Here is a 15,833-nt window from a genome sequence, read left to right as displayed (position 1 = left end):
AGAAAAAAAAAAATCGCAATTTTTTATTATCTATTTAGCTTGTGCTAGAGGCCAGATTACAACACAAGGCTGACCAGTCTTTGTTTCCAATGGAGATTCAGCTGCTTAATATGAGGCATAAATGAACGACAGAATCATAGTCGGGGGTTTTTTCCCCGTGTAATTATTATTTGAGGGAACTTCTGGACTGAAAGCAGCATCTGGAAGCGGTGCATGCAGGAAGATGACGAGACACCAAACTTGCTCTGAGGAGAAGGGGTTATGTCTTAGAAACTGAGCTCTTTTTGTACCCATAATGCCTTACCTGCGAACTCTCACTTCTCTCTCAACCTTTATACTCAATCTGTTCCATCTGAATAATTCACAATCACTTCCCCTCTCTCGTGCTCTTCCTCTGCTCCTCCCTCACTGACCCTGTTTTATTACTTCTAACAAAGCCAGAAATGATCTCAAAGCCTGAAGTACGGATTAAATGCACCATTAGGTTTTTATAAATTAGAATACTTTAGCATTTTTTGTCCTTTTTAGTTTAAGGGATGTCCTGAATGGTTTCGTGAACTTTTCTGTATTCTAAATGGAGAAAATAACCTGCGGCGGTAATAAACCTGCATTTTGTGTGTTTTTCTTTTTAAACGTAAGTGGAACCAAAGCAAACTGAGACAAAAGACTTCCGAGCCACATCGGACCAAAGTACAGAGATAAAAAGCAAAATGTGAGACTTTAGAGGCACCACTCAGCCCTTCATGGTTTACTTCTAAAGAGACAAACTTTGGTGGATGATTTTTTTTTAAAGTTGGCATAAAAAGTTTTTATTTTTTTCAACGTCTTTCTTTACTCCAGATGCTGTTCATCCTCTGAGAGTAGCTTTTGTAAGAGCTAGCCAGTCTTTTTTTTTTTTTTTCCCTTGTGATATCAAGCCAAAAAGTGTCAGATAAAAAAACAAAAACAGCCAGAGAATCATGGAGAAAGGCAACTATAAAAAGGCTGATTTATGTGAGAACCAACACACACTGGCTAACCAGAGGTAAGAAATCATGGAAATGGAAAAGCCCAGGATTACAAAATAAAATTCCTTTAAATTCTGCGCAACATAAAGAGTTAAAGCATTAATAAAAACAAAAGCTTCACTTATGTTTTATTTTAAAGGAACAGACAGAAAGTTTGGCAACACTGATTTAGTTTTTCCCCCTCCATAATTTTTTTTTTTACAATTTTGTCAATGTGGAACTGCAATAAAAGACAAATTATGTTTACGAGGCAAAACAGAACAATCAGAATCCTTTCCAGTTTGTCTAATTGTACCTTGGAAGCTTGCAATACTCACAACAAAGCATGGCCCGGCTGATGTCTTCAGACATTCCTCCAGAAGTTTCATTCGGAGTTTCTGCAGGTCTGGATTGTCCCACTCCTCTGGATCGACTCCCCAGTACAGGTCCACCACCTGGACATATGCAAATATTGCCAAACAGTTAGTCCAGTTAATGTGCAGGACTAATTTTCTGTAGTTTGTCTTACAAGAGTATTCACACCCTTCAAACTTTTCACTTTTCCAGGACGAACAAGCATCCCAGCAGCCATGTCTCAGAATTGGTCTGTTGCATGTAATCTCACTAAAGTAGACTAAAGTTTGTGATTTTAACATGACAAGATGTGAAAATGTTCTGTATGAATTAGTACTTTTGCTAGACTAAGTATGTTTAAAATAAAAAAAGAAGGATAAACAGCAACCACCACAGCAGTATAGAACCTGGTAGATGTTTTGTGTTTCTACTTTAAATGTATTCACGGGTAAGAACATCGCACGTAATCCTAAAAATCAACCAGCTGACAATCAGTCATCCTAAATCTAATGAAAAACAACGTAAAGAATCAGTTCAACAAAAGAAATCAACCCTATAGTTTGCAGCTCAAACTGGAATTAGCAGGTTTGGAGCCAAAACCAATTGTAACCTCTACCGCAGAAACACATATAGCCTGCGTCATGCCATAGATACATCCTCACACACACATCATTCCCAGATCGGAGCAGGGACACACGCTCACAAGAGTCCTCTCTCAACGCATTCATCACAAAGTTCCGCCGGTTGACACAATTCCGACTGTAAACACGCCACAGGGGAATCTCCCGCTGGAGGAGAGAATCGTGATGAAATGCCTGTAAGCCTGCATGTGTGTGTGTGTGTGGGGTTGTGCGTGCGTGTGTGTGTGTGGCCAACTCCACGGTGAAGCTGCATCGAACAGGACAACAAGCCCTCCTGCTGCAGCTTCCTGGCTCTCTGACAGCTTCAGTCCTGCTGGTTCTGACGTGTGGCTCACAGCATTATCCCTGACGGCCTTGCAGTTTTCAAGGAGGAGAAGATAAAGGATGCAGGTGCACAAAAATGCATGATCATTGTCACGTGATTCCTCTCCTTCCTTTCTACTACGCGTGGGCTCCCCGAGCATATCTTTGTGCTCTTCTGCTCAAAAGAAAAGCCATTTGAAATGACTTCAGCCCGGCAAAGCGAGTGGCACGTCTTGCCGGTTTTGGTGGAGAGGATGACTGGCAGGCCACTTTACCCAGAAATTGAACACGTGACTCGACTTTGACAGGTAGGGAAACTCTCGCCTCTGCCATTATTGGCACAGGGCTGGAAATACACCTCTGCTCATACACTTGATTGTTGTCATGCACCTGCGAGCAGATGTGCTGCTGTCAGCTGTCAACTCTCCGGAGGTTTCCTCACGGGAAGCAATGGATGCAATTTGAAAGTTGAGTCTAGACAGCCTTCATTTAGTCCTGGATTTCTCTGGGGGAAATCTAGACTCAACTCAGAAAGTTTAGTTTTTAAAACTTAAGTTTATAGATGCAACAAAAAAAAAAAAAACAAAAACAAAAAAAAAGTGAAAACCTATTGCAACCTCCAAGTTTTCTCCACCGTTAATCATGTCAGTATGTCGAGTATCACAATCAACTGTTGAGATGGGAGAGAGATGAACTTATAGATTATTGGAAAAACAGTAAAGAGGTGACATTTTAAAATGTCAAACTTTACAAGCTTCAAAATGACAACACAGACACAATTGCGTAGCTGCGCCTACATACAAAGATGCACTGGAAATAATACTCCAACGTTGACTTTTTATATCCGATGTATTTTATACATGAAACAACATAACATATACTGCACAAATTAGTCAGAGGTATGTGTTTTGTTTATGTAAATGTCATCTTAATAACCATAAATCACTTTTGTGCTGCTCTATGCAGGTGCTCAGTCTGCACTAATGAAGATTACCTCGCCTCAGGCCTGAGTAGCTCCTCAAGTGGTTGAATGAAAGATAACAGGGACAGATAATAAATTAGCTACATTTTGTAGATGACAAAAGGTTAATGCAGGCAAACATGATGATTCATTAAAATGTCTGTTTTATATGTGATGGCACGTGTAAAACAAAAATAACAGTTTATAAACTGAGAAACTTTTCTTATGTTTGAAAACAAAAACAATAGGAATGTTAGTTTTCTTATAAATATTTTTGTTCTAAACTGGATTTATTGTTACTTTCCTACGTCTTATTTTTACGTACTTCAGGGAAGCTTAAAGTTATTCAGACTCTGGGCTTATTTACGCTGAAATTAATGCTTGGAATATACTAACAAGTTTCTTCTGAATATTAACATTTTGTAGAGTCCGAGCAAGATTTTTGACTTGAGTCTGATGGAGATTTGATGGAGGGAACTTGAGGTAGCCAGAAGGTTTTTCAGTCTCAAACGTTTGGAGGTTATTGCCAAAGATAAACCAGTGGAAATATCCAAAAACTGGTCAGTAATCAAAAAAAGGCTTTGGTTGATGCAATGCAAATAAAGATTTAACCACTGATTATTAACGACAAGGCTATAAAAATGTGCAATAACACAAACACAAAACTGATTTTTCTTTGCAATGTTGTGTTATTATAGGAAGAAAACTTGGTTGAATGAAAGATTTTGTTGCAAATCTGCCTCTGATATAAATATTTTCAGCTTAGCTGTATTTAACATCTCAAACCGGGTTTAGTAAACCACTAAATCTTCACTTTTAGACTGATTTTAGCCCAATGCTAGACTTACTTTAAGATCAAAATTTTTGAGGGCGCAGTGTGAGGTTCCACTCTAAAACTCAGGACCTTTGTTGAAGGTTTTCTGCCACTTTCCTGCTTAAAATGCAATGAATAAAATCCACTATAGTGACAAAAAAACAAACAAATCTCAAACAGTCCTGAAAGTGCTGGGACTGTGGCTAAGTTTAAACCAAAAACCAAAAACATATTTGTCTTTGTAAGCTTTGTAAGAATGGTTTGCAATGAACTTTTTTTGGTAAAGAGCAAATTGCTTTGGCACAGCCAGCAGGAAAGTAATTCATGAGAGTGTGGGATCAAAACGACACTTTGGTTGATTAAATATACTTCTTATCCTCCCCCACCAGAAGACTGTTATGGTACTTTGGGGGGAAAAAAGGAAAAAAGAAAAAAAATCTCCCACTCAGTTGTGTGCACACTTGATAAACATCCCTCATATTGGCTTATTGTGAAATCCTCATTGCTTGGCACATCCGTCACACTGTATCAGTGTCACTAATCTACTTCCAGAGCGCATGTGTCGGTGGCCGTGATGGGACTTGTGTTGACAAGGACCGGAGGGGAGAGGAATGAAGTGAGATGAGTGCCCCCCTGATTGCAGAAAGGTTGCAGCAGGTGATTGGGGGGATGCACAGTAATTAAAAGCTAAATGAAGACATTACTCATTCCTACTCGCAGCGTGCATGCGGCGAGGATATTTTGATTAAATTTGCGCCCTCACCTGCCGGGCTTGGATGGAGAGGCCAACGAAGGAAAGAAGGACGAAGAGAAGCAGAACGGAGGGAAGCGTTCAGAGCGCCTTAAGCAAAGGAGAAGACTCCCGCGGGACTGGATTTGTTTCTTCAGGTCTCTTCTCCCTCCCTCACTCCTCTGTTTTTCTTTCAGGCAACTTTACTGCTCCTCTCCCTGATAACTTCCCTTTCCTCAACGCTTCCTGCTCAACTACAGTCGCGGGGGTGCTGTTGCTTACATAACAGATGAAGCAGCTTCCGCTAAGCGGCTTTCCGATGCCCTTGCGAGGCATTTGCCCATGGCAGGTCAAGTGCAGGAGAAGAGGTTTTTAATGTTGTTGTTTTTTTTATTTATTGAATGTTACACTATTAGAGTTTGGGATTCAGCCCAAGATGCCCAGGAAGAAAGGGCATGAAATCAGGCGGGAAAAAGCCCAACATGAGAACGACTTAAAGGCAAGAGACGAGTAAAAATAGATACGGCTCCGACATTAACGAATTCAAGCTCAGTACTGCCAGCAGTTTTATTAAACACATGTTGTTTGTTAAATAATGAGGCTTTGCCAACAAACCCACTGACAAATTTATTTTTCCTTAAATATGAAACAAATAAGATGGAGTATTTTGACCATCAACTCTTTAAATGTTTTTAACGACCTCTTTTTCAAAGGAAGTGCTAATCCTTTTTACGAGAAATGATTTAAAGCTGTTTGACTTTATGAAACTTCTTAACATGTTTAATGCTCTTGGTGACTCAAATGATATCCCTTTGTGTTAGGTGGTTGCTGCTACTTTTATGTTTGCTATTTATGGGTTAATGTGTCTTCTTGTGTTCGACTGTGCTCACTTATTCTTGGTTTATATAACATAGTTTTTAACAGCCACTGTGCCAAAATGGCCAACAGTTTGCGTCATACTGTTCCCGAGGTTTAAAATCGACTTAAATGAGATGCCAGAGCAAATGGAAACGCGGCTTTCTCTGGTTGAGCTTTGAGCCATGGGAAAAAGCTTGATAATTCCCATCACATCCTTCCTGATCGTGGAAATGCAAAGTTGTCACTTTGGACATTTTTTTTCTGAAGCAAAATAATAGAGAGGTTCCGTACAGCAGGAGCTCCATCCGTAGCTTTTTTCAGATAACACTGTTTTGAAACTAAGAAACAATGTGAGTTAGAATTACACTGTTACATGTAACTAACTGTCTAACTTTAATTTATCAGGGACCCAGTGTTACTTTACAAACCGCAAAACTTCAGAACAGACCAACTATCTTGTGCAAAACAAACATGTGCACCTCAGAACCAACACAGAAGTCAGCCATTTTGGATGGGTTTGATTCTTCAACTGCTTTGCAGATCCCATTCTGCATTCAGAGATGATAAATTCACCCATTTGTACTAAGAATGTACATTTATAAAACATTTAATAATGTTGTTATGCTCGTTTTGTTGTTTTTCCATCTGCTTGTGTGATGGATTGAAATTTGGTTATTTCAGAGATGCATTTGAAATTTGGTTATTTTAGAGATACATTTGAAATTTGGTTATTTTAGAGATACATTTGAAATTTGGTTATTTCAGAGATACATTTGAAATTTGGTTATTTCAGAGATACATTTATCCTTTTGATGTTAAGAGGTAAAGCTGTAATGTTTTACCAGCAGTTTGGGCTGAAGATGTTGATGTCTAGCTGATGTAATGGTCAGATGCAACCAGCAGGGGGGGTCTAGAGCTTGTACTAGTTGAAGAGAATCGGAACTTCCTCCTTAGATAATAATATAGGCTGGAGCAGACACCGTATCCTGCTCCTTTATATTTAAAATATTCCCCTTCTTCAGGTATGAGTATATATATATATAAACACATCTGTAGGTAGTGATGGGCAAATTAAGCCTCAGGAAGCAATGAAGCTTTCCAGCCCTTTGCTTTGCAAAAAGGTTTATTACTCGATGCTTCATTCATGCCTCACTAGTGACATCTGCTGGTGAAACTAACAGCTTCACCAGCAGATGAAGCTGTTAGTTTCATCTGCTGGTGATGAAACCAGCAGATGAAACTGCTGGTTTCATCTGCTGGTTTCATCTGCTGGTTTCATCTGCTTCATCTGGTGAAGCAGATGAAACCAGCAGAGAGATGAAACTGAGTTGGATCATATCACTCAGTTGGTATGATCCAACTGAGTGATCATACCAACTGAGTATGATCACTCAGTTGGATCATACTTCCAAAAATTAGTAAATGCAATATTGTCACAAAGTTTTCATCAAACACATATTTAGTAACAGGAGAATCAATGAAACCATATTTAATTGTCATATGTTTTAATTATTAAGATGATTTTTAGCCAATCTAATCCTGGTATATGTTGAACGTCAGTGGTTGTGTTGGGTTTTCTTTTATGTCAGACTGATTTGACAATAAAGACATTTGATATTTCAGTGTCTTGGGAGTGCAGTGCCTGTTGGGGCGTTCACTTTTCCTTGATCTCGTGGATGCTACACTACATTTTTCCATCAAAACATCATCGTTTTCAGAGTTAAGGTTTAAAAATCAGCATGTAATATTACTACTGAGGTCTAAATTAAACCTGCAGAAAGTGATGAAGGAAAGGAAGAAAAAAAATTATTTTAAGTTAACTTCTTTCAACAAAAATGTTTGTTTCTACAATGAAGTGTCATAAATTGCTCAAGTGGGAAGAAAAATGTTGGTAAAATTATGAGAGTAATTTTACCTCATAAACATTGCTCTCTGGTAGGAATATTATCCATTCCAACCAGGGGAATGGATAATATTAAGGCTAACTTTACTTAAATTAAGCTTCATATGTTCCCAGGATTTTCTAGGGAACCCTTTCCTTACATCAAACAGAAATGACAAGGAGTGACATCCTAGAGATATAATACTTCATTGGATGTAAACCCCTTTCCCAGCATTAGATTAGGAGTAGATACTCTGAATCATATAGTTTTCTATTGGACATTGTGAAAGAGTTCTTCATTTATCACTTTTGTTATTGCTTCTCTAAGGCAACTAAAGATTTCTGTTGTAATTTAATTTGTTTAATATTATCACGGCATATCAGCTAGAGTAACACTGCTTTTGGAACAGGGTTGTTTTTGGGATTTCCCGTAGATGGAGATAATTCAGAGCTATGCATGAGCAGGCACTGATTAAGTCCCCTAAAGAACTGTTTAAACCTTGAAGATGTGCCGTTATAAAGACGATTAAAAGTATTAAAACAAGAAAATTAAGCTGTGGATGAATTTTATAACTTATATAAAGATCTAAAGATTGCAAAACAGCTCCACTTCTGCACAGATTGCTGTAAGAACTCTGCCGCTACACTTTGGTTGTGTGGGGAGGATAGTTATCGATTCTTCAAATGGATTGGGACAAACGTGTACAGTGAAAGATCTGTTTTCATCTCTTAGCAATAGTTGAGTCAAAATATACATTTCTCCAGACACCAATATCTTTTTCTTCTTTTTTGTTTAGATGAGAAGCCTTTTAGCATATTTGCATCCCAGGGCACACATGTTGCATTTCAACCACGCCTGCACTCAAAGTCCATTTAATTCTCTACTCAGAGAAACATTGGTGGCAATGGATCCTTTGGGTATCATCAGCCTTTCCCACCAACCAGTTAAGTGTAAAGTGCAGAGCAGAAAGTTGTCTCTTAGACAGACTGGCCGCTGGCTGGAAGAAGGCTGAGGTAGTCTCAACCTGCTCGAGGGCAAAAAGTGTGGGAGAGCGTGTAGGTGTTACTGGAGGGCATTTGGAGAGCACATTCGATCTATGGGGCAGCATATGTTTATATTTACCCAGAAAATCTACTTAAATCTGTAGAATGGTAGAGCAATGTCTTTTCAGTTGTTGTTTCCGAAGGTTCACCGGATTTTACAGAAACAAACTGACATGATAAGTGAGACATCCTCTACCAAATGAATAACTCTCCCGTGGGTTATCTATAAATACAGCGCCAGCGAAGCCCCACACATGTTTCATATTTGACTTTTGATTATCTCCATCGATTGTCAGCATCTTTTTATGAGAAGGCAGCTGGCTTTTCTGAATAGGGACTAAACAGAGGAAACACACGGTGAACAGAGATGATGGCCGGCTGCCAGAGACGGAAAGCAACAGACTGAGAGAAGAATGAGACACAAAATGAGAATCATAAAGTCCAGGTAAACAGATAGAAAACGACAAGTGCATTTGATTTAAAAATATATATATATATATTTCAGCCTGAAGGCAATTAGGATGGCACACCCAATTTTAAACAATGTCTGGAATTTTTTTTTCTGTTTGATTGAGTAGGTATAAGACAATGTCCAGGTAGAGAGAAGGTAATGATAGCCAAGTATCCAGTTCTAGCGTGAACTCATTTATATGCAGATTTGTCCATTAATGAGGAACAAAATCTAAGAGAAATGGGGTCTATGTGGAGCATCTTCTTTAGATCTAACAAATCAGCACCATATTCAGGGATTTTAAAGCTTCCCAGAGAGGCTGTAACTGTGTTTTCATAATACATGTCAACATAAATGCATAAAATGCATAAAAATTGCATAAAATGTAGCAGCAGTGAATAGAAGCAGGTGAAAGTCTGACATTTCTACAAATAATCAATCTGTATTTTACTCAAGAGGCTTTCATTGGTACAATTCAAATTTCTTATAAGACAAAAAAGAAAAATCTAGTTTGAGCTCACATTTATTTAGGTTATTTATTTTAGGTTTTAGGTCATCAAATTTCTTATTTGCTTATTTTGTTGATTTGTTTGTAATTTTTGTTTTATCAAAACAGGTCTCACTTGTAAATGAGATCTTGGATCTCAATTGTACAACCTGCATAAATAAAGGTAAAAAAACCCCCGATAATCTAGCTGTGAAAACATTATTCTTAGTTCACCTTCTATCAAGCCATTTAACAAATCTGTCTGAACTTAGTTTCCTCACATTTTATTGGTTTCCAAGCCGGTCACCCGCAGACGGTATTGCTTGTCGTAGGTGAAAATCTGACATTTTCACCGAATTAAAGAATCATCAGTTCCTTTACAAAGGGCTTTTGAGAAGAGTCAGAGATGTAACTCCATCTTTTTTCTTGTTGCAAATAAGCAGCTACACACCCGTTTGATAGTAGACAGGTCTGTTTCCTGTTAAAAACAGGCACTCGTGCCCTGCTGTTCCCGACAGCATGTCATCCTCCAGATAATTGGTCGTCTTTCAAAAGATGTAGCTCTAAAGGCTGTTTAAGTGTCAGAAAAGTACTGTTTAAAATTACTTCTCAGGTCTAAAAACGAAGGAAAAGACACATTGCGGATTCCGTTTTATATTTAGGTTTTCTAGCTCTACAATATGATTAAGTTTGACTCTTCAATTCCTTCCCAAAAAGATGAAAAATAGATTTAGTAGCTTTATGAGTGGGTGTTATTTTTTTAAAGAAATCCAGCCTTCATAATAAGCAGTGACAGGCAGTTCTCCTCCCTTTAAATACAGGCAAAATGGAATACATTAAGAAAGCTTTGTTTTCCGTTCGTCTTTAAATGTTCCACTTGTTTTGCAAGAACTAAAATTCACAAAAGTGACAATGGCGGAACACTGTATACTATACTAAGAGGATGATGGCAGCAATGTTAGCTGCTATTATATACTGTTTAACTCCTGGTTAAGAGAGGAGTTAATTTTGTCTTACAGCTGAATTAAAAGTAAGAAAATCAAGATTATTGTTTGGCAACATCAGATGACAGTAACTGCATTCCCACATAAGATGCTCCTTGTTTCATATAATCTTGTTTTCTGTTGGCCAATAACAAAGCAGGAGAACCTTAAGAATCCCTTCAATTAATACAACTCAGACTTTGCTGGTTTTAGCAAATAGAAAACCTCCAGCTCAACCTGCAAAACAGAAAAAAGTTAAAATTTTATGTTTCTGTTGCTATTCCCAAATGACCCGGAAAATTGAACTTGTTCTGACTAGTTGTTTTTTTTTATTATTGAAAATACTAAAAATATTTTCAAATAAGTTTTATTGTGACTTAATGTGAGAAATCAACACAAAGTACATTACTGAGAAGTAGAAAGAGAATTGAATGTTTTTAGCTTCTTTTTTTTATTTTTTACAAAAATGGTTTGTGTTTTTATGTAGCTCAGCTTTTGGTAAATCGCATATTTAATGTATATATATTTACTAGTTTAGATTTTAGTTATTTGCTTCCTGTTTCTTAATTTTCCCTACAAAAACACAAGTATTAAAATAAATCAAGATCCGATCTAAACCGTTGGACAGCAAACTGGACTGACAATTAGGCTTCATTCCAAAACAACAAGCAGTCGTGGAGGAAACAGACAGTAATGCTTGTAATCTGGCCCTGCAAATAACAGCTCGCGGTCTCTGTGTGGTGTCAAAAACACTTATTTTTCTCCTGAGACGATGTAAACGCAGCTTGTGTCTCACTATCAGCTCAATTGGTGGCAATTTGATGGGACCCTAATTAGTTCTCACACTGAATATGAAGGTTTTTCTTGGTGTCCATTAAAGTATTTCTTCAATTGTTCACTTGCACCTTGTCAGACAGTTGCGCTTGAGGAACCTCTCTACTGTAACCACTTATTTTCTCGCCTTGGTTCGGTTTTGAATATTGGATGAGAAGAGTAAGGATGCAAGGGACTGATTAAAAAGAGAAAAGGAGCAGGATACAGAGGAATAAATTTGCTAAAGAGGGCTGAGGAAGCTGTGCGCTGACTGAATGAGGACGCGACCCTCGGCCTCTGGGCTGGATTTCAGTGGCCCATTTCCCCGGCGCTTCATCTCCCGCAATCCTGCTCCATCCTGTTTGGGGAATGCTCCGTATGGAAACTGAGTCAAATGATGAGGGACTTGGGAGAATTGGTTTTCGGCAGCAGCTTTGGCATATGTGTGTCAGCGGACGTGCACAAGCGTGTGCGAGTAACGGAGGGAGGGGTGCGTGGATGTGAAGGAGGTGGGACTGATCGTAAATTATGAATCCAAAAAGAAAAGAAAAAAAAGAACGAACGAGTTCAATTCGATAAAAAATCCACAACACGGAACGGGCAAAAAAAAAAAAAAGGATTTCACACGGCAAATGATTCATGAGCCAAACGTGGTCACACATATTGGCACGCATGATCAGCGAGCGCCAGTGAAAAGGTGATTCCAGCCAAGGAGGCGACTCTCATATGGAGAAGGTGAGGATGAGGCGGAGGAGGAGTAGAAGAAGAAGGGGGAGGAGGAAAAGCAATGCAAGTGAGTCACGGTATTAACTTCCAGGCCTTCTGCATAATCATTTCAGCTCACGCTTCATCGAAGGGAGCTGAATCACCAGACAGACACGTGGCCCAGAGTCTTCTGTTATCTTCTTTTATCGCACACGCTTCTGTCCATGTATGTGTGAAATGTGAGTTCATCACGAGAGGCTACCAAATGGATAAAACCACAGGTCAATCTGCCTTACAGCGCAGAGTGTGAGTTTTACAACAAAGATGCTCTGAAACAAAACAATCAGGACGAATCGATTGCTCCGATGGCAAACAAGATGGATTAAGTCTTTGCTTATTAATCCACTCGCTGAACTTTTTACCCAATGTTTGGAATTGGTAATTAAATAACACATGTAGGGTGTAAAACTGGATGCTGTAATCATTACAAACTGTAAGGTAAGGACAACCATATACCGCTCTGAGCAGAGCTTTGGCTCCCAATCATTAAAAGGAGAATCAGGTGATCACTGTCATCATAAACAAGTCAGAGGTTCCCCCTTTTCGTCAAAAATGCCATGAAGCTGTCCAGGAACCAATTACCGTATGGCAGAAATCAAACTCCCTTTGCGTCCCCTGCCTCCAGGACTCTCCTTGCTAAACAAACAAGCTTCTGATAGCAATCTCTTTGCGTCCATTGATTTGAAATGCAAATGATCTGGATCAGTGGACGCCGCAGAGAGGACGCGGCTGCTCCCTGACGACAACAACAACAAAGGGAAAGCCCTCGCATCGCACTGCCTTATCCACATCTACATGCGTGCCAAACTTCACCAATGGGAGCCTTATCTCCGCTACCCTTCTGTGTCCGCTTGAAGAGAAACAGACTCACGCTCGCAGCCCGAGGCGCCTGTAACACCTCCAAACAGCTCTAAAAGACATAATGTACGTGTAGCTTTGCAAGGCACCTAGGAAAAAAAAACAACTTTGAACGTTCTCGTTCTTTGGATGCAAAAACAATAAAAAGGACAAAGACGGCCTCTTACCTGGAATTCAATCCCATAGTTCTCCCTGCAGAAGTCTCGCAGTTTAGGGTAGACATGCTCTTTCAGTGCATTCCTCTCTGCTTCTGTGTCTGAAATGCAGAAAACATGATGAGTTCTTCAGCATTCAAAGAATTTTAGCTGAACTCTTGTGAGATTATTTAACTGCAAATTATGTTTCTCCCCGTATTTATTCTTTCCTGATTTTATTTTTCATATGACCATAAACAGGTCAAACGCAGCAGAACAAACTAAGTGTGTCAGCGTACAACGCATGTCCGCCTTACTTTAGTGGCATGTACACGCATGTTTTTCATTTCAAAGACAAGATCAGAAAATTGGGCTTGTGTCATGTCATCATTGCACCCCACGAAAGGATTCATCATGAAAGTTCGTCCTGTCATTTTAATAATCTACAGCATCGTGGACTAGTAAAGATCGAGTTACATTTACTCTTTTCAGATGGTGAATCAAATATTTAGTCTTTCTACCTTTTTATTGCACCGCTCTAGGCAGGGTGTTGCAGAAAACCCATCTGTTGGAAAAATTATTTGTGAATTCTGAACCAGCAGATGAATCCACTTTCTCCCCCTTTCATCATGCTCTCTTCCCTCGTCTCCTGACACCTATCACTCTCTTCTGTCTTTACAGGAGAGTTGGGTGTGGGTGTCTGCTGTAACTGTAAGGGGAAACTGAACTTCCTGGCCACTTGATGCAAACAGCAGAGACAGCGAGGTGGAACTGTGTACACTGGAGGGTTGTGATTTAATAGCTGATGTGGTGTTCTCTGAATTACCTGGGTAGAATTAGCAAGGGATGAGTAAATGTTTAAATGACGCCAACAGATTCAGAGGAAGTCGACTGCAATTTAAGATAAAAGTAGACAAAGGGAAAATCGAGGTATTAAGCTTCACTCCGTAGCTCTTCAGCAGCAAACACTAAAACATTCCTAGAGGTTGTAGAGCTATGTTGGTATGTTTGTACAAGATAAAAAAAAATGTCACAATATTTTGCTTGTGACTAAAAGAACAATAAACGGCAAACAAAGTATTACTCACCAACACATCAGGTAAATTAGAGAAATGAATGGTAAATGGACGTAGCTTGAACTATCCAAAACGCTTTACAGTAGAGCTACATTCACTCATTCATGCATTTATACAGCAAAATGCAGACAATTATGCAACTTGGGGTTAAGTGTGTTGCCCAACGGCACATCAACATGTGACAGGAAGGAGCTGAAATCAAATCTACGATCTTCCAATTACAAGACGGCGACAGTAGCCACAGTCAACACATGAAAAATCCAAAGTTTCTCTTTAAATTTCTAAATTTTAACCAGCAAGCACAGTTGCTTTATTCAAAACTAAAAAAAATAAAAAAAAAAATCTATTCAGCATAATTGGAATTTTGTCTATCAAAAAAATCATGATGTCTCAGCACCAGTGTCATATATGAACATTTATACCCTACAGTGTTCATTATGTATCATGTTGCAGAGTGGGAACTCCACTGCTTGTTTGTGTGTCCCACTTTCTGTTTCCCCACTTTTTTTTTAAAACTATCTTCCAAATGGTTACTGTAATGTATTTGGACAGGCCCAGTCTTGGTTTCTCTCTGTTTGTCTGCGATGGGTGTGGATGGAAAGTTAAAAACAGAACATGCCCCACAGAGACTGCCCCGTGTGGCAGAGAAGCTCACACATATGCGCGCAACAAACAGCCCTTCAGCTGCTGACCGTGTCATACACAGCGTGAGTGGACGAGTCCAGAAATCGACTCTGACGTATCTATCTCTCGTCTATCTTTAGTAAGGCTTTGGGGCTGTGACAGAGCAGATATCTGCCCGCAGCAGCCCTGGCAAAATGTCAAACCCAAACCAAATGCATGTAACTGTATGCACATGAAATATATAGCAGATGCTGCATCGGGGGGCTGCTCTCATCTCATCCCATTAGTACAACAAACAAAACATTTTGGTGACAGAAACGAGGACGTATCTGCAAAAAGTGACAGTGTTTGTGGAATCAGATTGTCCCTGTTAAGGCATTTGGGATGTTTGGAGCTCTTCTCCGTCTCAACACACTCCACTGTGTTGTTATTTGTGTTGTGCTCGTAACGAGGAACTGTCGCTTTTCTTTCGGTGGGATGATGACGAGTTATGGCAACCTGACGTATGTGTGGGTCCATCGTCCACACAGCAGCATGCAGAAGAACAAAGACTGGATCCTACACCCGCCCGCTTTGTCTCCCCGTGTGTCCATCTCTTCAGTTTTCCTATCTGTTGGTTTGACTAGCGATGAACAATACGCCGTTCTTATATGTGCTGTCAGGTCTCTTTATTCGTGCTGTCACAGTCTTTATTTTCATCTCTTTCTTTCTCCTCATTCTGGAGAAGTAATGGACGGACACGGAAATAAGCCACACATCCCTGATGATTCCCTTCCGAGTCACTATTTTTGGACTAAAATCCAAAAATAGTCTGAGATCTCCAAGAGTCCAAGACTACACCTAGATTTTTTTTTTTTAGGGGCATGCCATAGCAATGCATAAGGAGAGCAGTACTGACTTGCTTCAAGTCAGTACTGCTCTCCTTATGCATTGCATGGCAGGCACCTATTCTACACCCAATAGAATGTCTGTTTATTATTATTATTATAACATCTTCTTCCATTACCGTTAATGCGGCTCGTACCGCTGCGTGCCCACCCACAAAAGTGGTATCAAAACGTGCGGCTCG

The 15,833-nt window shown here is 39.4% G+C and overlaps 1 protein-coding gene across 5 annotated transcripts in view; it reads right to left on the bottom strand.

Annotated features, from left to right (window-relative positions):
* The window catches only part of nwd2 (NACHT and WD repeat domain containing 2), a 52,487-nt gene that overhangs the window by 23,287 nt on the left and 13,367 nt on the right, over window positions 1-15,833 (bottom strand). For all 5 annotated transcript variants that reach the window (XM_008435465.2, XM_017310539.1, XM_008435463.2 and 2 more), the window contains 2 exons: window positions 13,098-13,186; window positions 1,325-1,441 (listed from right to left, as the gene is read on the bottom strand). In XM_008435465.2, coding sequence (XP_008433687.1) covers window positions 1,325-1,441; window positions 13,098-13,186 — 206 coding nt within the window. The remainder of the gene's footprint in view (window positions 1-1,324; window positions 1,442-13,097; window positions 13,187-15,833) is intronic.

This window comes from Poecilia reticulata, linkage group LG18, assembly GCF_000633615.1.
Source record: "Poecilia reticulata strain Guanapo linkage group LG18, Guppy_female_1.0+MT, whole genome shotgun sequence".
In the NCBI taxonomy this organism is placed as follows: domain Eukaryota; kingdom Metazoa; phylum Chordata; class Actinopteri; order Cyprinodontiformes; family Poeciliidae; genus Poecilia; species Poecilia reticulata.
This window is presented reverse-complemented; position numbering and strand designations above follow the sequence as displayed.